At 38.8% G+C, this 17,259-nt stretch overlaps 1 protein-coding gene across 1 annotated transcript; it reads right to left on the reverse strand.

Moving 5' to 3' along the window:
- Nucleotides 1-5,880: 5,880 nt before the first annotated feature.
- On the reverse strand, nucleotides 5,881-14,683 carry LOC124208841. The gene is made up of 8 exons (XM_046606716.1): nucleotides 14,091-14,683; nucleotides 10,942-11,162; nucleotides 10,193-10,267; nucleotides 10,058-10,111; nucleotides 9,822-9,858; nucleotides 9,623-9,729; nucleotides 9,066-9,411; nucleotides 5,881-7,098 (listed from the first exon to the last, which is right to left on the reverse strand). The coding sequence occupies exons 1-8, from the start codon at nucleotides 14,155-14,157 to the stop codon at nucleotides 6,983-6,985; spliced, it is 1,023 nt and encodes a 340-aa protein (XP_046462672.1). The 5' UTR covers nucleotides 14,158-14,683; the 3' UTR covers nucleotides 5,881-6,982.
- Nucleotides 14,684-17,259: the final 2,576 nt, after the last annotated feature.

The following is a 17,259-nucleotide window of genomic DNA, read 5'->3' on the forward strand; positions in this document are numbered from 1 at the left end:
AGGTTATAGACATTGAATATTTACAGTCTACTTCGGTGTTTTTCGCCTTTGCTTTAGTAGGCGGTATTTGCACTTCCTACGAAAATGAAACAAAGGAGAAATCGCGACAACACTGCGGGGTGGGATAGAAGGGAGAAAAGGGTCCAAAATGACAAATCTCATTTTCAATTTGAAATTTATTAGATTAAATTAAACTCAAAAAATTTAAAATGATAAATGTCATAGAGCTAACGAAGCTCTTCATTTTGCACGTTTTGGCGTCTTTGTATGGTTATTTTTTCCCTATTTAGAAAGCGGCAAAGTAGCCAATTTTTAATACGCTTTTACGGCGTGTTTCCAAACTTCTAAATCCATTTGTAGCTGCCATCCCTTTAGATTAAAAAATCTGAAAAAAAAATTCAGGAAGTAGCCAACCATTATAGCTACTTCAAAAAAAATTTCAATACCCTCCGTCAAAAACCCAATTTTTGGGAACGCGGCAAAAATCGGCTTTTTACATAAGCTTCTCTCGCGCGTTTCCAAACTTCTGGTAGGTACTGTTTATATAAGTAGGCCTAAACATAAAATCATTTTACTTAGTTCTAGAGCTGAAAATTTACGGTGACTCACGAACATAGTTTTCTTTTTTTAAAATTCAGTTCACTGTTCATTTCTAAAACGCCAAAAAAAACGAAAAATTCTCTGTTTGACTCAGTTAATGTAATCGTCATGTATTGATGATTTTTTAAAAATAACTGTGTATCACATAATTCTATAAATAAAGCAGTACTAATACACTTTTGATCTATACGTAGTACGTATCAACATTGCGGTGAATGATTTAGTTTTATATATATATTTGCCAAGGCTAAAGGATTCTAGTGACCCCTCCATACCAGCCCCTTCTTGGTATCCGATCAACAAAAGCTTAGCGTGTGCCTTATCTCTGTCTGGATGGCCGTAAACAGCACATCAGTCTCCTTTTTTCACATGTCAGAGGGGGTGACGAAGGAGATGGACATCATGTTAGGGGACACGTCACGATGAATTTTGCTGAAGTGCTTTACTCTTCAGTAATGTAACATTCAAAACAATTGTTAAAATAGAGTTTCTGCCCGTCAAATTATAAAAATGCCTTATTACGTTTATTTTTTTTTTCTTTTTCACATTTGACTTGAGTCGGAATGGTATAAAACACTATTCAGCGTCTAATCAGAATGAATATTGATGGAGAGCAACATTGCTATCCATCAACATTCAAATACTCAAATACTCAACATTCAAATTCTTGTCAGCTGTCCTCAAATACATAATTATCGAATTAAGTATCAACTTGAGTACGACAAGGTATAAAGACTAAATATGATTTTTCCAATGATTCTCTTGCTGGTTTAATAGCTTTTTCCCAATAAGAAGATATGTTAAATAGTAATTTTTTAAAAAGGGTAAAATCATGTCCGCCATATCAAGCGGCGGCATGTATGTACTGGTATGATATCGCTTGAGTTATTCACTTTTTTTCGTACAATATTAGACTTACATACAGTCCCTACTTGGAACTCGCGAGAGACCCTTATGGAAAAAGGCGTTTTTCTTGGCGTTTCCAAAAAGAAAGCCGGAGTATAGAACCGGTCGAAATAGGCCCCGACGAAATAGGCCCGGCAAATAGGACTGGACGAAATAGAACCCTATGAAATAGGCCCACTTTAAAACATTTTTTAAGTGGTTCTAATTCTCCGTCATAGTGGGCCTATTTCTCTCTTTTGTTCTAAGTTCCATGAGAAACTCTAAAATAAGTCCACTACAAAATCACCCTTTTCTCCATGCGAATACTTCCGTCGCCGTTTCTATAATTTTCCGTAGTTCAAACCATGTCGAGTGAAATTCACACATTGCCTTCTCGTTATTCACATGTTAGGTAGCCAATTCTCGTCTTTATTTTTTCATAGACATATTCCCCTTGATCTTAACTGTAAAATTCATTTGTTACAAACGACGTTTTCGCTTCACAACTATCGTTAATTTAAAAAATTAATATTTCCCTGTTTCCTTCGCCATTTTTTTTTCGGTAGCTCGATCCCACTTTAGCGGCTCAGCTTTGAACGCGTCTCTCCCCTTCAGCGGCTCAGCCTCGAACGCATCTTCCCATCTACCTATGCCAATGTCAGTGTTTGGGTGAAGTAGGAAATGAAACACATTTCATGAAATAACTCTTACGGATTTATTTCAAACATTTTCATCAACAATTTCATGTTTTTTTAAGCACGAAATTAAAATTACTTTTAAGTTTTAAGTTTTGCGGGAATGACGCGCTGCCTAAGCTGACCAGAAGGGTGGTCGAGCAGGAGGACTGCACGCACCCATGGGAGAGCGGTGAGTGAAGGGAGGTTTACCTCGGCCATACCATGCGCTCCCATGTTTTCCCTTTAACATTCATACCAACGGGTGGTCTAATGGTTAGTAACCTAGAAAATTAATTAAAAGGTGAAAGGTTCGAATCTCGGAAGAGAAGAAATAAAATCTTAGGAAAATACGTATAGTTTAGAAAATGTTGAAAAAAAAAACATTTGTATTAAGATCTCTAATACCATGGCCACATGCGTCCACATGCTGCATTATCAACGGTTGGACTATTGGAAATCTTATTAGAATTCCATACGTTAACACATAGGTTAGAATTCGGTGCTGATCACGCCATACATGACGCTTGTCTGCTATGCAATTATTATAATTCAAAAAGTTGTTTTATAAAAATTTAATTCCTTAACTTTGCCGAGTCTCTAACCTTAGATTTTTGGAAAGAGAGCCCGGGTTGCTAACCATTTGACCAACCTTTGACATGGAAGAAGAAGGGAAAGGTATGGAGAATAATGAACCCCCCCCCCTCCCTACACTCACCCCTCTCTCATGGGTGCGTACAGTCCCCAACCGCTCGACCTTAGATTTTGGCCAGCTTGGGCAGCGCTTCAGCACCGTAAAACTCAAAATTTATTTTCGTTACTTCCTTTATAAACTTTAAATTATTTATGAACGTACACCCACGCCACATCATAAGTCGCCCCCTCATACAGTACCCACACAAAGTTTGGAAACACGGCGAGTGTTTCCGCGCTTCTAACACGGCGGCTTACGGGCCAAAGTGTCTCCCTTTTTTACGCGATAACTCACGTTTGAGTAATTGTTTAACAGAGAAAAAGGTGCGCGGGGTGGAAATGGAGGGGAAGAAAGGGGCATACACGGGCCAAAAAATAAAAACTGTTTTCAATTTACAATTGACTACATTAAATATGACGCGAAAAATCTGAAAATGAAGACTGTTGCTCAGCTTGTGAAGTTCGTCATTTCAGAGTTTTTCGCGTCTTCCTAGCTTAACCCGTTCTATAGTTATCCCTCTTTAAAGTACCCTAATTTGCATAAAGCTCTACGGAGCGTTCCCAAACTTAGGACTTGATTAAAAACCTACCCTTCCCTTGATCGCAAAAATCTAAAAAAAAATCAGCTTAATAATGGCTACAGCAAAAAAATCGTCGCGTTCCGACGAAAATTGGATTTTTGGGAACGCCGAGAAAAATGTCTTTTTCCATAAGGTTCTCTCGCGAAACGATGATTCGAAGAGAAAAAATTCTGTGACACATGTAGTTATGTAGTAATGTAGATTTCTTTTATAACCGCAAACAAAAGCGAATAACTTAAAATGATAAGCTGTTCCTGACTCCTCCGTGTTCCTACAATGTGTACATACTGGTGACTCGAATAAATGTCGGTAGTCACAGCCCCACCTTTATCACTTCAAACAACCCCAGACGTATATATAGTGTCCACAATTCATCCGTGTCGGCCATGAAAGCGGCCTTTAAAAGAAAAGGAGTTCGACCATAAAGGTTTTAGGTAAGTAAGATAAAAGTCACGAGTCATGGCCCTGGCCATATACATTATAAGATTCACCAATTTTTCACACCACTTCATCAGGATAAAGGTGTCGTCAGCTAACGCGGTTCAGGTCATTATCGACCATGCGCATGATGCCATAGTCCAATTAAATTGGCACGATGAATAGCCGCACAAAGAAAACTATAGACGTTTCATTCTGGAGGAGTTGGAGTGGTGAAAGTACAATTATCAAGACTTCAAGAGCCATGCGTGTGCCCATATGCTGATACCATGCATAAAGCGCGGGTACAGTGGAAGCTATAAGGTCCGGTGACTTTGATTCATCAAAGATTAAGTCAAAGGGCGGCGGTAGCTCTATGCAAGGCCAGGATCCCCTGTTGCAGCAGTCTATTGGAGTTGAACTAACGCTCTGCTTATCAAAGGAATGGCGCCTTATCAGGTGGGTACTAGCTGTTGTTGGAAATGCTATCCTACTTACAAGCTCAGGTAGCTGCTAGATCAAATCATACCTTTTTAGTTACAACTCAAATGTAACTATTTCTTCTGGAAACAAAAATCCCAGGAAAACCATTTTATTTTTTGTATGCATGTATATACTCCTATTCAGTTTTTGTATACCGTGTATATGATGATGTATTTCTAGCTAATAAGGATAGCAACTCAGGACTGAAGTAAAAATGTGTCCTTAATAAATAATTTTTTTTTCTGGGAATTTGTTGTTCCAACGTCTTTATACATTTAAGTCAAATGTAGGTTACATACATATACGTATAGAGTGCTTTACATTGCTACCTGCTGTCGATAATTCACTCGTATAGTGTGGCAGGACGCAGAACGGCAGAAGTGCAAGGTAACGCAATTCAGTATCGATAAAATTGCGCTCAAAGAAATCTTTAGAGTTTCAACGTATTTCTTTTCAGTAAATCTTCCTTTTTTAGTGTTATACTTTTTTCTGGATTTAAAAAAAATGTGTTTTTTTAATTTTTTCGCCTGTTTCGCGACTCCACGTTATTACCTTAACCCTGCAACAAAAACCAATATAGAATCATTTTTCCAACTCCTTCTTCAGGCAAATTCAAATGTATTTTACGAAAATAAGCGAAAATAGCTGTTTAATGAATGGATTTTATTTTTTAAATTATATTCTTACACTGACGCACAAGACAATTTCTGTTTAGACTGTTCTATGTAGCAGGCCTTGCTTCGTTCTTTTAATTGTGTACATTTCTTTTCCAAATTCTCAATAATGTAGTATTTTTAATAATTTATCATAATGACACGTAAATTTGTAAAATTAAACTCTCTTTCTTGATATTTCAAAATTTATCCAAAGAATTTTAAGGGAGGGAGGGAGCTTATTGCTGTGCATGCAAGGCTCTAAACTTTTGGTTTAAAGTTTCTCAGTTATTTTTTCATTATAGCCGGTCAACAATAGTTTTCTGTCTTATTATAAGTGTAATATCTTATAAGTGGGTGTTCCGAATAAGAAGTCAAAAAAGAGAATTATAACAAAACGAAGAGTAGCAAGTTGCGTTTTCAACTATAAATGTACTAATAGCCTACCACTATGATAAGATAAACAGAATCCAAGCTCCAACTACAAAAGCATGAAGTAAGGTACACATTCTACAGAAACCCGCAACTCTTTTCATGCGACACAACAGATCCATTAAGTCCGCTTTTGGTCTATTTCTAGCGCTAAAATCCTAGTACTATCGTGCAAGGGCCAAACGATAAATGAGTTGCCCAATCCATATCAAGACTATCGTTTCTTGCGACATAGCGCATTCCAAAGAAGTACTGTACATTCGAAAAGTTTCATTTCCCTGGCGATTCCAACATAACTGGACACTTAGATTATAAGTCAACAGTATGTCAAAGATTTATAAATTCCACCTATAAAAGCGCCAAGCATCAGCGACTATATAAACATCCCGAGAGAGTATACCTCAAGTTTATCTTATATAGTTATATCAAACCGTCAATTCATAATAAGCAGAAAATGATTGGTCAAAGTAACATCCTATATTGCATCTCGCACATCACCATGCACTCTCATCATACGAATTGCTTGTATACGAACGAAATACTTATTTTAAAAGGGGTTATATAATCCACTAACCACTAACAACACAGATATTCAATATTTAGCAGCCGGTTACTCAATTAAATGCGAAACAGGCCGCGACAAAATGTTTGCTTCGTGTGTTAATTATACCAATGCGATGAGTGCAGTTTTAATAAAAACGAGAAGGAAATGCATATGTAAAGGAGATTCTTGAAAACAAAAACAAAAAAATTTGTTGTAAGGGGGCGGAGATATTTATTAGAAGGGCGAATTAAACTCTGAAATTTGGAGAAAATTTCTGTCGCAATTTGGGCGAATGATTATCTGGTTATTCTCTCTCTCTCTCTCTCTCTCGCTCTCTCTCTCTGGTATTATATAACATTTCATCCGAGCAATAGCGGCGAGACGAGACGAGGAGACGTGCACACGGCGCGTGTTTGCCGCCAGCTGAAATTCACACGCCGCCCTTCAGCATCCATCAGCAGCAGTCGTATAGGTACGGTATCATCATTCCGGAGATTAGATATCAATTGGGAAGCAAAGTTGCGGAGGATCAGAACTGTATATGTACAGATTTAAGGAGATAGACATAGATACAACACAACTACATATACAAGAGAGCAGAGACGAGAGAGAGACGAGAGAGAGCGAGTAATAGATGAGAGAAAACGGCAAAGAATGAGAGAGAAGGGTATATAGAGACGGATTATGAACAGGATGAAACTGTGAATGCAACGGAATGCAATATATAGAGTGTGTGGTGGGTATATATACGTATATAGTAGACGACAGTGAATGAGATGGTGTCTATATATTAGTGAACAGCGGAGATGCATTTTTGGGTTACTAAAGTAGATGTATGTGTGTGTGAGAGATTCGGGGCCAACCATCAAGCAGAATATGCCGAAAACAATACAGAATTTCTTGTGTTTTTTTTGTGTTTTTTTGGTGGGGGGGGGGGGTTTCTTGAGAAAGTTTTCATGAGACACGTGCTGTTTATGACGCGGTTATACACACATAGAAGTTGAGGGGAGAGGAGATCTTCTACAACAAGGACCTAGGGAGACGAAGGATTCCGTTGGCCACGGCTGCCACCAGCACACAAATCGGGCCCATCCACCGTGGGCGGAAAGGAATTGACGAGATGGATCCACTAGACGCTAACCAGAAAGTGAAAATTTTGCGCATTAATTACGTGCCGTCAGTGAAGTTGGTGGGGAATTAAGAGCTTCATGTCTAATAATAATATCAACATGAATTTAAAAATTCCCAAAGAATCAATAAACATGAATACTAATATATACAGCTGGAAATCTTTAGTAGAATTTAACCGTTGAAACAAGGTTTTATACACAAAGGATGAACTGCTATCTAGGTGTCTATCACTCTATATGTGTGATTTACTGAGGTTCAAAGTAAAGCCTGAGTGCAGGTTAATAGGCATTCTCTCATTAAAATTTGAACCAGAAATGAATTTGGTTTTTTAATTATTTATCCAAACGTGTAATGATATACGCAGTGCTGTAGATGATTATATACGATTATATATATATTGACGCAAATACCCTCTGCTGCTGTGGTTCGGAGGTGCTCTGCTGGCACTTAGCAAAATCCCGCCCATCGTCTATCTTGATACACCTTATACTTTCAGCCGTGTCTTGTAGCTACTTAGCATTGCTTCGTCTTCGTGCCGAAATGCTGACCGATATTAGATATAGGAGAACTGGTCTAGTATATATATGAGGGCATGTATCTAATTGATATCGATCGCTGGCCCATTTGTTCGCCGTAAAGAACGCCCTCCGTGACTGCAGACTGGCAGCATGTATAGTACCGCTACGGGAGGTAGTAACGAACTCACGGTCAATCGAACATGTCCTTCAGCCTTGCATCATATCGATCTACCTTTATTCCTTCCTTATTCGCCTTTTATATATATACAACAGCAGAGACCACATTTTGAATAAACATCATGCGAATTACGAAATAATAATTAAGACGAATAAAAGAATTTCCTATATTATGTGTAAATAGAAAATAGATTTCGGTTATTGCTCTTGTCTCGTTAGACGTCTGGCGTAATCGTCGTGGAAGCTTTATTTACCCACTGTATTAGCTGATCGCCAGCCAAGTTGTTCTCTGTGTTACACTTAATAAGTGGCGCGGGGGAGGCATCTCATCATGCGGGTCAAGTAATGCAGGAGCACTTGGTACAGCGCACAGTACAAAGCAACATAGCTACAATAACTTATTATTCTTTTGGAAGAAATTTCTGCAAGTTACGCGAAATTTGGAGATGAGGTGTCAACTGTTTAATTATTAAATCCTCTTTACGTGCTGTGTGTGTACGTATGTACGTATATACACTTGAGCGCTATACTTTTTGTTTTGTGAACTAGACTTATAGCCTAGAAGAGAAGACGGAACTGCTGATACTTCCCATCCAACTACCGTTTGCGTACGAATTACAGTTTACAGATTAGAAGAGCTCAAAAGTTTATGCTTTTCCGCATTGGAGTACGCAGCAGCATTCACTTCCATTCCGCGAAATGCCTAAATTCTCATGCACAAGTTCTGGACTACAGATTAGTACGATAAATCTACTCTTGAAATAATAAAGTCTCATAAATTATTAGACTCATTTTCTTGCATTGTTTTCAACTTTCAAATCATCCACTACCCAAAAAAAAGTTTTAAAAACCTTCAATTCGGCTCAGACATGTTCGTATATAATAACTAGAAGCCTAAGTTGAATTTTTTTAATTTTCCTAATAGCCACAAACTTTTGAGAAAACTTAAGGACAAATATAAGAACTCAAGATGGAATGTTTCCCAGCCGCACCGCAATTAGTAAAATTGTTAAGGTCCAACAACTTTATGGGTTCATAGGCCTAGTCCTCGCTACCAATTTGGAAATAGGATTACGCGTAAATTTTATTTGCCTTACTAAGTTCATTTTAAATAGACTGTAAAAAAAATATGCATATGTTTTAATAAGCTGATTCGCGCTATACCTTGTAATTCCCGAATAATTCTTAGAATCATTATTCCCGCAACTATTTATTTATTTTTATTCCATTTAATTTTTTTTTTTTTTTTTTTTTTTTTTTTTTTTTAATTAATTTACCTTCAAATCGAACTTCCGAACTCATTGACATTGTTTCGATGATCAACGGGTTGTAGAAGTGTTCGGGCGGGCTGGTCCTCCCGCCGTCGTTCGTCTCGTAGCCGCCCAGCGACGCGGTGGAAGCTGCCGGCGGCGGATTATTATTGCTGTTGCTGTGGTACTGGTTGTTGTTGTGGTGAGAGTTGTCCGACGGAAAAGAATTGACGGAAGTGACACAGCGCAGCGTCAGTTTCCCCTCGTTTTGCAGATGCGATTCGTGAACTTCGAAGGTTAAGCCGAGCGTCGTCGTCTCTAAGCCGTCATCGCCAGACACGGATTTGTATTGCCGAATATAATTGGCATTAGGCTAGAAACATTAACAAAGACATGAAATAAATACTTCGTTTTTTTTTTTTTTTTTTGCTTTTAAATTATCAGATTAAATCGGTGCCTTAATCGATTCATTGTTTATCTTTGGTTTTTCAAATAGACCGCTTAAATTGTTTTACTATAGGGAACTTGATGGTGTCAAGTGCTGTCAACTCTCTTAAAATGTAAAACGCATATACAGCACATACCTTCCTCTCGTCGTTTATGTACCAACGGATGTTGGCTGCCGGTTTCGAGGCGGCCGAAGTGCAGTTGACGTCGACTAAATCACCGGCTTTGTAGCTATTCTTCCCTCCTAAGTTAGTTTTTTTAACGGTTTTTTTTATTTGTTAGTTTTTTTTTTATAAGATGGTTACCAACTCAACGGATTTTTAATCAAACACTTACCTGTTATGGTCGGTTTCTTTTTAGGAAGTACTACCACCTTTGAAATCAAATTTTAAAAAAATTGTAAAAATGAGTAGAATAAGTTAAAGCGAGTTAAAGCAACAAGTCATTGCATAAAATAAGAAACGTCACAACTATGTCGATTTCCAGAAATATTCCATGCATATGCTGAACATTATAGATATTTGTAGTACAAAAATAGATTTGTAAAATATCGGGATTCATTTTGGACTAACCTCCATGTGACCACTGCCGCTGACGGAGGAGAAACTGGGGCCTTCAGCAGACACCTTGAATTTTTATGACATCGTTATTACGTACGATGAATTCCATTCAATCAAATTTTCTTAATTCATTCAAGTTGATCATACCTCACATCTGTAGTTACCAGTGCTGGCCAAACTCACCCGCGACAGGTAAACGCGTTGCCAATCTGACAAGGTTTTCTAAATTTTGAAATTTAAAAAAAAATTTGATTTGCCGGTGTATAAAGAAATAGTGTAGAGTAGTAACAAAGGTAACGTTTAATTTTAATGTTCTATTTTTTGTTGTTTTTTAAGATTCACCTGCAACGTTTGATACCTATAATAAAAGTGAAGGGTCTAACCTATAACCTAACTCGCGCTAGACTATATTACGCACAACCCCTTTGCTGCTGGTCTTGGCTATGACGTGCTGGGCACTTTGATAATAATAGTAATAGAATCTGACCTGCCATTTCCAATTTAAAGCTGATTGTACAACGAATGACTCTGGCGCACGCACACATTGAAAAATACCTCTCTGGAGAGACGTGAATCCACCCTTTGGCCATTATAGATAATTATGTGCCAGTCATGCCCTGCCGTTGTCGCTCATTTTTTTTTTCTTCTTCTACTTCTCTCCGCTGTTATCACGTTGAATGGAAACGAACGTTGAAATTTATCTGTCATTCGGTTGACAATTTTTTTTTTCAGACGATATTATCTTTAGATCTATACTCTTTTTGACTTTTTCCACCGTCCAGCAACGATTGATTTTGCCGATCAAATCAAATCTACACTATTTTTAAAGGGACCGCTATTTTTCTATTTAGAAAATAACTGGAAAATAAAAAAAATATAAGTGAATAAAGGCTTACGTTAACGTTGATGCCGGGCAAATTGTAAACGATTAATTGCGGCGTTTCTCTGGGGACGAATCGGAAGAACTCGACCGACTCCACTTCGTCACCCCTGTACCATTTGACGGAGTAGAGTCGCTCGTTCTCCATGTCGACGTCGCAGAGCAGGGCCGCTCCTTCTCCGGCCTGGATCACGCTGGGCACCGAAACTTGCAGCAATTGGATCCCCTCTACTCCACCTTTACAGACAATCAAATCAAAAATAGCACAAACACATAAATGATATAATAAGATCACCAGTGAAAATATCAAGCCCAAAATATCAGCTCGCCGATATGATGGTGCGATGAAATGAGCCACGAGGATATTATATTATTACGACTCCATCAGCTGTTGTTTATAATGATACCGAATTAGATATGCTTTTTTTCCCCGGGTCTGTATTATATATCTTTTTCCTATCAAAAAACCATACGCGCTGCGGTGTAGCCCCTCTGAAACTGGATTGCATGTTTCATCAGGCTAATTCGCAAGACAAGTAACAACAGTCGCTGCGTTCATATATATTGGTGGCCGACGGACCGGTCCGCACGCACCCCACTAGCTGTACACGCTCTCTCTCTCGTCCACCCCAATTTTTCATACACACACACAAAAACCCAGGTCGTTGATTTTCCCTGGCCCCAGCGCACTGGTGAAGTACGCGTACAACATACACCACGACCACCATAGTCTCGGCGGCGACTTTTTGAAAAGCCCCCGTCGTCCGTAACTCTTCTCTCTCTCTCTCCCGTACTATAATACTACACGTCGTTTCGTCTTTTCGTCGTCCCATCCCCCCTTACCTCCTCGCCGCCGTCCGCCTCTTCTCTCTCCCTTTTCGCCTTTCACCCATTCAACGAGACACACCCATCTCTCTCTTAGTCTCTCTACCTTATAGACTTCGTGTGGCCGCGCGTCCACTGACTAGAGGACACACACAACACACAACACACACACATATATATACTTGTGCCGGGCGGGCTGCTGTCAGCTGACAAGTTTCCGAAATCGATACACGATAGTCTAGAGGAGCGAAACAAGTTATGAGACCCCAAAGTTTAGAGAGCGACGAAAATCCTAGTATCTATAGCGACACACTTCAAACCAAATGGCCCACCGTCCATATACCTTTACGTATATATATATATATGCCCAGCCAGTATATAATATACATACTACATCGTCTATTTCGATTTATTTCTATATGGCCTATTCGTCCAGACTTATAGACAGAGTCTAGAGACCATCAAAAAGATACATCCGTACACACAAGGACAAACTAATACATCCAGCAACTCTTTTTCACCTGAGGATTTCTCGCTGTTTTTCCTCGATAGATATAATCTATAGCGGTGTGCATACTTGGTATAGCTCAGCTGTTCAAGTTATATACCTATACATGTTCAAAGTAGTAGCTAGTAGTTCTTCGTATCTTTGTCGCGGCATTCGAACGCCCCCCCCCCTCTCTCTTTCTTTCTCGACGGATTAGTCATTGGCGTGCTGAAGCGCAACTATATATATATGTGTGTATGTGTTTGTGTGCTGCGGTCTTTGATGGATTCGTCATGAGACGACGAGGGAGGAATCAAATAATGGCTACTTCAGCCAACTCATTCAAAAATGTGGATAAGAACTCGCCTTCATTTATTTCTTGCCATTTTTTGTTTTTCTCTCTTTTTCTTATATTGCCCATCAAGCGTGTGACGTCATCTTTTAGAACGGCATGACTGCTCTCTCACGTTCAATCTCTCTCCTGGCTCTTATTTGTGTTTGTCCAAGGAAACAATGTTTCAAATATAAATAAGAAAAAAGGCCCTTTAGATTTTATAGTGTCACTATAAATGTAAGTACCGTACAGTCTTATATTATTATATAAGAAGCTTAAATGAAGAACTATAATTTTTTTAATGGTTGTAGGTTATAGATCTCGTTTGCTTCTTACTAGAAAATCGGAATCCAACTCGATTAATAACGAGATTAGACGGAGATGCGCTGTAGTCATCATTTTACATGATCAGTCAACAAAATCCGACAAAATCTACAAAGAAGAAAATAATCTAATTCAAACGCAGAGACAATCAAGGTTAAATCGCGGTGAACCATCGAGTGCTGCAAAGTGACAGACGGCCGGCAACGGATAGAGACCGATGAAGGCCCTCTTTGATAGATCGCTGTACCTTTATGTTATAGTCTATAGATAACGGTCGTTACTCGTTAGTGGGAAGACGAATGAGGGTAAATCAGCTATTGATCTGACACACGAGTAACAAATAACAAGACAAGACAAACCAAAAATACAAGAAATTAACACACACCGCTTTCCAATAGGCCAAGAAAATGTCAGCTTCGTCAATAATTCCCAATTCGATCGGTAATTCATGACGCATTAATTATTTCTTTATTGACATTAAGCACAGATTCTATCGCAAAAATTTGCACAGTGCTCAGCACCCATGCAGATTTGATTATAAGCGAAAAATAGAAATTTTGCCTTTTTTGTCGGCTAAGTATTACAAAAATAAAAAATGTGAAGATTTAAACGTGACAAATGTTTGGCTTCGCCGTGATTTTTTAGTTTTTTCGAGCGTTTATCACAGCTAAAGCAATACGTTTCGTTGAAGAAATTTCTACGCTTTCGTCATGCGTAAGCGTGAACAGTATGCGTAAGCGTTAACAGTAATCGCCCTTCAACATTTTATTTTTTTTCCCCATTTTTTCAAACTGCCCAATTGTTTGTAGAAGCGAATAATCATAAAGAGGCCTGTCGACTGCCGAGTGCCAACGCGGCAGTCAAGCGCGAGCAAAAAATCTAAATATTGTTAGACTTGTTTGACCTTTTTTTTCTCTTCTATACCCCACTATATATACGGTACCATTTCAGTTATTTTTTCTCTTTTGACTGGGTGTGCTGGTGTCTATTAAGTATTAACGCACAACAGGAAATCAACTGCCAAATGGGATTTTCCGACTGATTAACTCGGATCTATTTTTCGGAAGCCCAAGTGACCAGTTGAGCGCATCGGCACTCGTCAGTCAGTCGCGCAGTATCATTTATGAGCCAACAGTTAAATGCCATTTATTGTATAATACATTGCTGTTTGGGTTGGGTTTGGTTTTGTACTTACGAGTCAGCTGGTAAATGAAGAGGGTGACAGCAACCCATTGAATCAACCGGAAATTCCTATGAATCATCGCTGCTGGCGCTGAAAGTGTCACGGCGTGCACATCAAATTCAAGAAGAATCAACAAAAATCTCTGACTCGTCGATTACTATCAGCACTAACAAACATCCGCCGAACCGCATGCACTGCTGTCTCACCACCCAAATTGTCGAACTTTGAAGCACCGCAAAATCTGACCAATGAAAACAGTTAAATGACCGACGATAAAAACAGGGGCGGACGCACGAAATTAGACAGCCAACACACCGGCTCTTCTGAACTGATTAATTGAGTTACTTAAACATTAGTTCGCTGGTAACTACAGTAGCCCAAAAATGAATTTCCACACTGTAGAAATATTTCTTTTTTCCAAAAAGAAATTTTCCCAGTTAAAAGAGTTAAAGACTTTGCGGACTGGGTGGAGATGAACGTAATAAATGTCTATACGGATAGTACAGTCAAGTATAGCCAGCAGTGTGTGCTGTGTTGCTGCTGCTGTGTGTGTGTGTGCCGTGAGTAGAGTATGAGGTGTGAAACACTCAGACGACTTACTTTGGTATATAGCACCGGAAAATCTAGTCCAGAAGACAGTGGCAATACCCAGTCAAGGAGGAGAGAGCACAAGAGAGGGGAGCAGTCAGCGTCTGCGCTCCGGTCATCGACGGTCGTCGACTTGTGTCTGTCAATTTGACTGCCGCCGCCGCCGCTCTTTGACAATTCCAATCTGAAAGATATTCAATTGAATATATTTCAGATTGTGGATATTATATGTTGATTTGGATTTACACAAATGTGATGGGGCGCCATCACAACACGAAAAGAATCAAAAGAAAATTAAATCAAATCAGATCAAAATATATCTACGTTCGTCGATGGTATAGATATATAATCTATACCTGTCTACCTACTTTTAAAAGTTTAATGACCCGGAACTGAGAAATGGTACTTCACCAGTACGGTACCAGGAACTATTTTCAAGATAAATAGAAATAAATAAAAAAAGAGGGTAGAAACGGGTTCGTGATAAATTTCTATTTGACGCGTAATAATTGGTTTGGCTCAATAAGGATTTCTCACAGTATATTTCAACAGTAGTATACATAGTCAACGATATATAGAGACATCGAAACATATTTAATGGCACAACACAATTTGACAACTGTTGTAGGGCTATACTCGTATAGCCTCTATAGGGCCTACTACGTCAACAAACAAACAAACGGAACGACCCGTTCCGGGGATTAAATATATGACCCAAATGTGCTGTCATGTGAGGCATTCATCCATCTATATTTCGTTCCTTTTCCGTTTTGGTAGCCAATATAATCGCACCAATGTGGATTCATAAAAATGAACTTCCCGACAATTAAATTTCTTGTTTTACTAGGCCTACTTGCATAGCTAATCCGACAGTTGATTATAGTTTTAGATAAAACTTAATTAGTAAGCTAATTCCAGCAAGGACGATTATAAACTCCGTAAAATGTCAACTCGATATTCGCAACCCAGGCGGAGTTGGCGAACAAAAAGAAGACACATTCAAGTTGATAATATGTAGTATTAGGTTATTTATTACTTGACATTATTCTAGAACGTTTTATATTCCAGACATGTTTCAAAAAGTTCAATTTGGATCAGTATATTATATTGGGAAGATAAGCAGACTTGTACGAACTCCAAGACTTTTCCGTTCCGATTTATCCACTTATATAGTTATGTAAGTTATAGTTTTACCTAATAATAAGCCAACAAAAAAAATCGCATAAATAAATCACGAATCGCATATCTAAATCATGTGCGAACGCATAGCATTGCAGAAGATAAAATAATAACAGTAATAAATATTCTAGTCGAAAAACGATTTGAAAAGAAAGGGTTTGCCCAATGCCCAGTAGCAGAAAAAAGGTAGTCCTGTTAATTGTTGAAATAAAAGCTGAATAACTATACCGTTGTTGTTCGCAACAACTCTTCGCAACAACATTCAAAATAGGAGTGAGATTCAAAATAGAACGAGAAAAGAAAAGGCTCTCACGCGCTTACATATCCTATACAGCAGGCTACCGGCTACCTTATAAAAAAGCAACGCGTGGCTGGCTCGTTTTTATTCCGTCGTTTTCTTTGCTTTGCTGCTGTCCCCAATGGCACACATGCGTCAAGTATATAGACGTCTAGCATGGCGATGAATTCAATCAAAATTGTCACGAAAGGAAACGCCCAAACCGAGTTCGAATACGTGGGACGTATCGTATCTACGGCAACGTAAATATCTACCTTTACATATTACACGTACACCAAAACTGGGGGGTAGTAATGTATATGTAGTCATTTCCTCTATTATTGTTTTTTTTTTTGTTTTTTTTCTGTTTCTTTTGAAAGAGAAAAGGGGAGTCCCGAAATCTGGAGAGAAAATCGTTGAATATACTAAACACAAAAGCCTCCAATAATTTAAAACTTGTCGTCGGATTTTGTATTGGCCAACAACAACATCATTTTCGATCCTTGTCTTTAGTCCTCGGCTCGTCATGAATAAGACAAACAGACTAGCCCACCTTCAAGGTGACATGGTAACATAGACGGACTATATCTGTCCACAGAAATATGCTTTTTGGCTATGGCTGCTGCTTTGCATGGACCAGATTATCCGATAATAATCGAGACGAGCTGGGAGGGAGAGAACTTTATAGTTGACTGGCATTATTCTCTCTCTCTCTCTCTCTCTCTCTCTCTCTCGAGTTGGCCGGCTTGAGTTCTCTACATGGCGGGCCATTGATTTGAAGTCGCAACAAATAAGTGTCTTTTGGCTGCTGCCGAGAGAATCGCAGCAGCCGCCATTCCGCTGTATAAAGGGCAGCAATCTGCGCTCTTCCTTCAGCACACAGGTTGATATCTGCTCCTGCTATATGCTGCGCTATACTTCGGAAACATATTTGCAATTCAAACGAGATACCTCTTGAATTCTTTAACTCGTCATCTTCGATCTGGATTTGATCGATTTCAAGTCGAGTTTCGGCCCGTCATGTGGCCCGTGTCAGTTTCAATATATGTAGGATCGATCCCTTTGTTTTTGACTGCGTCCCGTGTTGTATATTTGGAATAGATAAGATCAATTCGTTTAGCTGTCCATAATAAAAGT

This window comes from Daphnia pulex, chromosome 12 (assembly GCF_021134715.1).
Source record: "Daphnia pulex isolate KAP4 chromosome 12, ASM2113471v1".
Taxonomy (NCBI): domain Eukaryota; kingdom Metazoa; phylum Arthropoda; class Branchiopoda; order Diplostraca; family Daphniidae; genus Daphnia; species Daphnia pulex.

What these genes read in the sequence shown, in the direction of transcription:
- LOC124208841 (XM_046606716.1), bottom strand. Translation starts at nt 14,157, where the DNA reads ATGATTCATAGGAATTTCCGGTTGATTCAATGGGTTGCTGTCACCCTC. An exon ending in CTGGTAACTACAGATGTGAG is followed by an intron (nt 10,112 to 10,192) that starts GTATGATCAACT and finishes TAAAAATTCAAG; the next exon opens with GTGTCTGCTGAAGGCCCCAG. An exon ending in AAAGAAACCGACCATAACAG is followed by an intron (nt 9,730 to 9,821) that starts GTAAGTGTTTGA and finishes AAACTAACTTAG; the next exon opens with GAGGGAAGAATAGCTACAAA.